General features: G+C 37.4%; 1 protein-coding gene across 1 annotated transcript in view; it reads right to left on the bottom strand.

Moving 5' to 3' along the window:
* LOC125245588 (scavenger receptor cysteine-rich type 1 protein M130-like) overlaps positions 1 to 8,379 on the bottom strand; it is a 105,055-nt gene that overhangs the window by 17,668 nt on the left and 79,008 nt on the right. Inside the window, exon 26 of the mRNA XM_048156250.1 lies at positions 1,204 to 1,266. Coding sequence (XP_048012207.1) covers positions 1,204 to 1,266 — 63 coding nt within the window. The remainder of the gene's footprint in view (positions 1 to 1,203; positions 1,267 to 8,379) is intronic.

The raw sequence follows: 8,379 nt of genomic DNA, 5'->3' as shown, positions 1-8,379 counted from the left end.
GGTTCTTATGATATCGAAAATGGTATTGAATATCGATACTTGACAAGGCAGAAACTCCAGTATCGTGACAACACTAGTGTAGGGGCCACAAATTACTGAACATTTTCAAGGTTTGTCGAGACTGAATAAAGGTCGAGAAACACTGCTGTATGAAACATGAAGAGAGAATGAATTTATAGAGCAGTGCATCTAAAGTCACCGATGTTTAAGAGGAAATAATCTACTTTGTTTTCTTAATTTCCCATATGTTACTTGTGAATAATCCCTGTTTAGAGTCGTAATGTAATTCTCTAATGCTGTTTTATCCATGTCCAGTGAAGCTTATAGTTAACTTAAGGAAAAGAAAATAACATCAGCTGTTGAAGAGAAAAACCAAGAAGGGTCAAACAAACCTCAACCTGCAGATGGCGCTATTGCTGCAGAAGATTCAAGATCAGAGCAAATTATTCAGACTAAAAACTGGTTAAAGTTGTTTAAAGCATTTTAAAGTAAAATGAACATCACACAATAAACTGTGCAGTTTGGGTAAATGTTTTTTTAGATGTCTACACATTTGCATACCTTTGTCTCTCCCAGAAACATTACATTCTTGTAAATGAAATATTAAATTGTGCTCTATTTAAGTTAATTCAAGCTGACATACACAAGAACTGATGCTGGTAGTAAGTTTATGGGGAAACATGATAACTTATAATATCAAGTGGTAAATCTATTTTCATAATTTAACATTTATAGTATTTTGCATAATTTTCTCCTTTCCTCTAATCGCTCTTCTAAAAAATATTTTTGTGACATGATGAATGAATGTTATTTTTTTTATTAGGTGAAAAGTATGTTATCAAAATAAAAAAAGCTCAAATAATAAAAACAAATACTAAAACCTGAATTTTGCACAACATGAAACCTTTCATTTAAAAATATTTAAAATAACATAAAAACATAAAACACTGAATCTTTAGTAGCAAAAAAACAGTATCTCCAGTAACTGTAATATGATTTGATGATCAGAGGCAGTGGGTGTGGTCAGTGAGTCATATGGCCCCTCCCTCTTTATTTGACTCCTCCTCCACATCATCATAGTCTGTTTTTTAAAACAAAAGCAAATTCATATTTTTATTGTTATAAATGCACAAGATTTAGTTTAAATGAGCAACATAACAAATAAAAATAGAAATAGGCTATAGAAATGTAACAATAACCGACCCAACAGGTTTCTCTCATCTTCATCGCTGTTCTTCACATCATCATACTCCTCCTGATCTCCCTCTGATACACATGTGAAATAAAACCTCACATTGTGATTTTAATACAGCTTGTGTCACTGATGATGTCATTGATCTCTTTCCTACACAAACCCTAATTTTATTTATAATTTAGTTTTTATGTAAAATAATTTAAAGTAATTAAGGCTATCCTCAATGGTGTAATAACTTTAACCAAATTCTCAGATCTAGATATTAATAATAGCCTACAGCCTTACAAAATCCTCAACTCTGTGAATTCCCTTTTTTGATAAACACTTTAATAACAATTTTATAAGAAATTCCTTTAATGTCGGATCCAATCCTCAATGTGAATCAAAACATCTTAAACCTTATTGTATATCTTGTCACATCATTTGGACTTTAACATATAAATATGTTCTAATAAAGAAAAAAATTATTCATAGGATGTTATCCTGTAAATGCTTCCATTAGTAGATATATTCATACTGTCTGTGATAAATGTACTTATACATCAATTGAAGATTTTGATCATTTTGATATTTTTTTATTGCTCTATTTTTTTGGATTGACTTTAAATTGAACAAAACTTTTAATTTAGAACCTTATTACATTTTACTTTGTTTTCTGAAAAACAAAATTGCACAATTAACCTTTTAATTATTTTGGCAAAGTTTTGTATTCATAAGACAAAAATAACTCAAAATAAACCCTCATATATTACCTTTTGTAATACTGATCTCACAATATACTTTGAAACCCTTTCGAACATGAGATCACTTTTTGAATTCTAATTATATCCATTATATTCGTGATTATATCCATATATGGAGTTATGTTTATCATGTTAGATGATCGCTTATGGCTTATAATGTACAACATGATACCGTATTTTCCTCTCTTGGATTGTATATTTCATGGAGAAATGTTATTGATGAGGATTTAATATACTTTGACTGTCTTTTATGTATCAATTGGCGTTTATTATTGTAAATATGCCGAACTATTTTCATTCTCCTTTATTGTATTTCTTGTGCTCCAGACTAATGCCTCTACTGCCTGTAACTGATCTCTACCTGTGAAATACCTGTACCTCTGCGGCTTATTTTGATCAATACATCCTCTAAACCTGATGACCTTCTCCTCTTCCTTATATAAAGTTGTCCTCTGACCGGCTTCACTCATATAATTATAATTAAATCAGATCCTGACAGTCAAAAGTCTCTCCAACAGTCAGATTTACTCCTGATGAAGTCATGATGATTCATTAATGGTAGAAACATGTTCAATATTAGTGGATGATGATAAAATACAGTTCTGTGTGACTCACCTGTTACACCTGGAATGATCTGTCCATTAATGATGACATCATCATAATGCTCCGGTGTGTCCACTATATAAACAGAACAAATGATACATCATCATATCAGAACTGAGCATCACTTCAGGGGTATTATGTTAAACACACAAACAAAAGAATAAAAAGTAAAAACACCTTTTTTAATATTAAAGTTCTGTCCACTCGTCATGACATCATCATAATTCTCAGGTGTGTCTTCTACAAATTGAACATGAGACACATACAAAATATAATTTATATACATTTTTAATATATATACACACAGATTTTATATATATATATTAAACATTTCATATCCTATTATAATAACAGAGCGACACCTGTCTCACGATCTGGTTTCAGTCCATCAGTGATGACATCATCATAGTATCCCGGTGTGATTTCCTTCTTCATCTCTTCTGCATCAAAACATGTTTATATTTTGAATGTTTTTAATATTTTAGGAAACAACATAAATGCAAAATATACTGTTGCACTTCTTGAGACCATTCAGCTTTTGTAATCATCTGGTAATGAATGAATCATGTGATCAATTACTGACCTTTCAGGCCACTGGTGACATCATCATAATATTCAGTCTTGAACTCTTTTTCTAATAAGAGAAAACTTTTAGTATTGTGAACAATTGAAACATTCAAACACATTTCATTTAGTGGTAAAATATGTGAAATACGTTTGATCTATTTTTTTAGAGTTTGTAAATCAAATAATTTATTTTAGGTGTTGTTTTGAATATTCTTCAGCTCTCTAACCTGAGAGAAGCTCATCAGCATCTTCATACCCAGAATGCAGTTCTTCAGAGATGAGACTCCCTGTTAAAGGAGCAGAACAGTCAGAAACATGTTCATCATTACAAACAGACTGAATCCTCATTTCCTTTGGATCAGAAAGCATTTTGTTACTAAAAACACAACACAAATATTAATTACTTACATTTTAAAAGCATTAGTGGCAGAAATCTCGTGTTTTAGAGGCCTATTAGTAAACACACATGTATCCTCACATGAACCCATTCCTCACTGCCTTCCAGAAATACACACAGGAAGAGACAAACACACACACACACACACACACACACACACACCTGCACCTACATGTACAAACATAAGAACCTCCTTATTACTCCTAAAAACACACAGGAAGAAACACTCACTGACACACACACACACACACACATGCACCTGCAGCTCTGTGGTTTTCTGCAGGAGGTTTAACAGGACTAATAATAGATGAACATCGAGTGTCTGACAGACTCTTTTATTAATTCATCATATTAAATAAGATTCACGGCTCATGTCTCACCCCTCTGAGTGAAGTGATTGTGTCTGTGATGAATCTCCTCATAAACGGCCTCAGTCGTGCTCCTGTGTCTCCTCTTAGAGAGAGCTGTGAGTGTAGAGAGACAAACCTGCTGTCAGTTCACAACACATGACTGATCACACACTGAATAAGACACAATATGACAGTCTCTGGATCTCTCCTACCTCTCCTCATCACTCTGTTCTGCTGAATCAGTATAAGCAGTGGCACTAAGAGCAGTAAGAGCACAACTCCCAGTACAATCACAAGCACAGAGAGAGACGGAGGAGTTTGTGGACGAGAGACTGATGTTGAGCTCACTGTCTGAGAAACTGGAGGAGAAGATGATGATGTTGTGGCAGGAGTAGTGGACACTGACAAATCTGGTAAATCTGTCAAAAAAGACACAAACACATTCAAAATCAAATAAAAGCAAATGATGGTTTAAATACACAAATATTATTAGCACTAAAATTACTAATATTGGTCAGTGATTTTCTGTGACCTGCACAGGTGAGTCCAGCGTGATATTTTTTGGAGCAGTCAGTGTGTTTCATCAGGGAGAGAGGACAGTCCCACAGGTGAATCTCATTCCCTCTGCACTCGACTCTGTTCAGCCACACAACACCTTCACCAGCACCAAAGGTTGAATTCCCATCAGATGAATTCCCATCAGCCCTCAGTGCTGCTCCACAACCCAGCTGTCTGCAGACCACCTGAGCATCGCTGATGTCCCACAGATCATCACAGACTGAGCCCCACACAGCGTTATGATACACCTCCAGCCTCCCAGAGCACCGGCCCTCCCCTCCACTCAGTCTGAGAGGAACATGATCTAAATCACACACATCAACATCACTGACCAGCTAAAGCTCACCATTTACAAAAACACATTTACAATGCATTTTATAACTATTTAAAGTTATTATAAATTATTAGTGTTCAAGTGAATAGATTTTAATACATATATATAGAAAAAAATACATCCTAAATTTATAACTATTAAGTTGTGATAATAATAAACTCAAAATAAACTTACTTGAACACTGTCTCTGGTGAGGAGATGATGAGTTTGAACATGTCAGACGACTCTGAGGAGATTCATGAGTCTGTTCCTCTGAGATTAAAATATTAAATTTTCATTCAATACTGAAAAGAACAATTAAAAAAAAATAATATTATTTTAAATCAGTAAAATATAATCTCACTTGAGCAGGTTATCTTTGCCACTTCATTATCACAGTCATTCAGTCCCCAGGATGAAGATGGACACTGCCATAGAGTGGAATCATGACGTCGACATTTAAAATTATCAAGCCAATTATGAGACTTCAGTCCCTCTGAATTACTGGGTTCACTGGCAGATCTTCCACAGTTCAGCTCCTGACAGATCAGACTCGCTGTGTCTCTGTCCATCTTATTGTAACACACATTACCCCAGGATCCATTGTAGAAAACCTCCAAATTCCCTTCACAGCCCTCAGTTAACCTGATCTCTTTAAACTCTAGAAAGACAAGGATGAGAATCAACTTCAACTCTCATGTGACTTACAGTATCTCACAGAAGTGAGTACACCCCTCACATTTTTGTAAATATCTTTTCATGTGACAACACTGAAGAAATGACACTTTGCTACAATGTAAATAGTGAGTGTACAGCTTGTATTACAGTGTAAATTTGCTGTCCCCTCAAAATAACTCAACACACAGCCATTAATGTCTAAACCACTGGCCACAAAAGTGAGTACACACCTAAGTGAAAATGTCCAAATTGGGCCCAAATTGCCATTTTCTCTCCCTGGTGTCATGTGACTCGTTAGTGTCACAAGGTCTCAGGTGTGAATGGGGAGCAGGTGTGTTAAATTTGCTGTTATCGCTCTCACTCTCTCATATTGGTCACTGGAAGTTCAACATGGCACCTCATGGCAAAGAACTCTCTGAGGATCTGAAAAAAAGAATTGTTGCTCTACATAAAGATGGCGTCGGCTATAAGAAGATTGCCAAGACCATGATACTGAGCTGCAGCACGGTGGCCAAGACCATACAGCGGTTTAACAGGACAGGTTCCACTCAGAACAGGCCTCGCCATGGTCGACCAAAGAAGTTGAGAGCACATGCTCAGCGTCATATACAGAGGTTGTGTTTGGGAAATAGACGTATGAGTGCTGCCAGCATTGCTGCAGAGGTTGAAGGGGTGGGGGGTCAACCTGTCAGTGCCCAGACCGTATGCCGCACACTGCATCAAATTGGTCTGCATGGCTGTCATCCCAGAAGGAAGCCCCTTCTAAAGATGATGCACAAGAAAGCCCGCAAACAGTTTGCTGAAGACAAGCAGACTAAGGACATAGATTACTGGAACCATTTCTTGTGGTCTGATAAGACCAAGATAAACTTATTTGGTTGAGATTGTATCAAGTGTGTGTGGTGGCAACCAGGTGAGGAGTACAAAGACAAGTGTGTCTTGTCTACAGTCAAGCATGGTGGTGGGAGTGTCATGGTCTGGGGCTGCATGAGTGCTGCCTGCACTGGGGAGCTACAGTTCATTGAGGGAACCATGAATGCCAACATGTACTGTGACATACTGAAGCAGAGCATGATCCCCTCCCTTCAGAGACTGGGCCGCAGGGCAGTATTCCAACATGATAATGACCCCAAACACACCTCTAAGACGACCACTGCCTTGCTAAAGAAGCTGAGGGTACCTAAACCCTATTGAGGGGCATCCTCAAATGGAAGGTGGAGGTCTCTAACATCCACCAGCTCCGTGATGTCATCATGGAGGAGTGGAAGAGGACGACCTGTGAAGCTCTGGTGAACTCCATGCCCAAGAGGGTTAAGGCAGTGCTGGAAAATAATGGTGGCCACCAGGCGCGGATTAACGCACAGGCTTACCTAGGCTGCAGGGGCCCAGGATTGGCCAGACTATTTCTGGGCCAATGAGGGTCTTTTTTTTTTTTTTTTTTTTTTTGTGCTGTAAAAAAAAAAGAAAAAAAAAAAAAAAGACCCTCATTGGCCCATAAGAAATATTTGGGTCACATCTGTCCAATCAGCTGCTGATCAATTCATATTAATCATTTTCATTTACGGCACTGCTATTGCTAGACGGCATAGCGGCAAAATGTCCGAAAGAAATTATAGTGGAGCCCAAAAAAACGGAAAATACAAAGGTTAAAAGAACAACGTGAACAAGATATACTGAAAAAATACCCAAGTTGACTTGATACTTCAAGGCATTTGATACATCAAGACAGAAGTGGCGAAGTCACGCAGTTCGAGGGAGAGGTCGTTAACGGCAGGAAATCCAGACATTCGCCTATGATTGATCGGTCTCAAATACGGATTATCACTTGAAACATGTAAGTAGAAGCAACTTTACAAGTCCGCTAATTTTAGCCTAGTCCTAGATAAATCTGCGCTCTTATTAGGCGCATATCCAAATGTTTGTGTGGAGAGCGCGCTCACTGTTTGACATGGAGGCGCCGGTGCGATCACTTAAAATACTCTGCCATTTTGGTCATAGCCTACTTCCCTCACAGACACGATAAATACATCTGTAGAAAGCTTGAAATGTCCACTTTTAATCGAACCAATTCAAATGGAAAATAGCCTAGGCCTGCATATTCTCAGATTATGTAATCCGTATGAAACATATAGGCGCGTCCACTAGTAGCGGACATGACGAATCAGCATCGTAGACTTCATCTTTGCAGCCGAAAACATTAACAATAAAATATTAAAATGTTTAGAAAGTCTGCTTGCTGTTTTTTTCACTACACACTCATAATAATTACGTTTACCGGTGCGCTGTGACAAGTTTTATGCGTGCGCTTGAGCGCTGGGTAGGCTATCATAGGCGGAGCGTGTGTAAGGCTGGGGAAGGCTATAGCCTTCCCCTGGCAATGGGTCAGAAATTAGAGGGGGCATCTGCACATTTAAACTAAATCTAGTAATAAAGTGAAAAATACATTTAATATATATTTAATATAGATCTGCTCATGTTGCGCGTTTTACAGCGTTGCGCCCTATAACCAATCACACATGATTCTGTTGAGCTTACAATTGCAATGGCCAATCAGAGGCGTTCAGATTGGCCATTCGGAGTTTTGTTCAGTGCGCGAGCTGAACTCGGAATTCTAGCTGAATTCTGCACTCTCGCGAATGCTCTCAGTCTCATCATACGCAGATTTGGTGATTGTATTCTTGAGAGCGTCAAAACTAATATAAACAGGTTTTCTATTTACAACGTATTTTTGAGCAATGTAGCCAATCACAAACTTACTTGGTGATTTCTTGAACGCATGAGTTTTTGTCCAGTGCTGAGATCTGCACACTTAAATCCTATCATTATAATTTAACGTTTAACAAAAAAGTTTAGTTATTATAGGTCAAAGGATATTCACTGTTCAGTCAGCTTAATCGATTAGCAGAACTTTGTGAGATTGCAATGAAATAAGATGAGTGACAGCTTAGTGGTTACAAAGGGAGGGCTTTTATGCA

The sequence above is a fragment of the Megalobrama amblycephala genome, linkage group LG14 (assembly GCF_018812025.1).
Source record: "Megalobrama amblycephala isolate DHTTF-2021 linkage group LG14, ASM1881202v1, whole genome shotgun sequence".
Classification (NCBI taxonomy): domain Eukaryota; kingdom Metazoa; phylum Chordata; class Actinopteri; order Cypriniformes; family Xenocyprididae; genus Megalobrama; species Megalobrama amblycephala.
The sequence above is the reverse complement of the archived record's forward strand: the minus strand, read 5'-3'. Positions and strand labels throughout refer to the sequence as shown.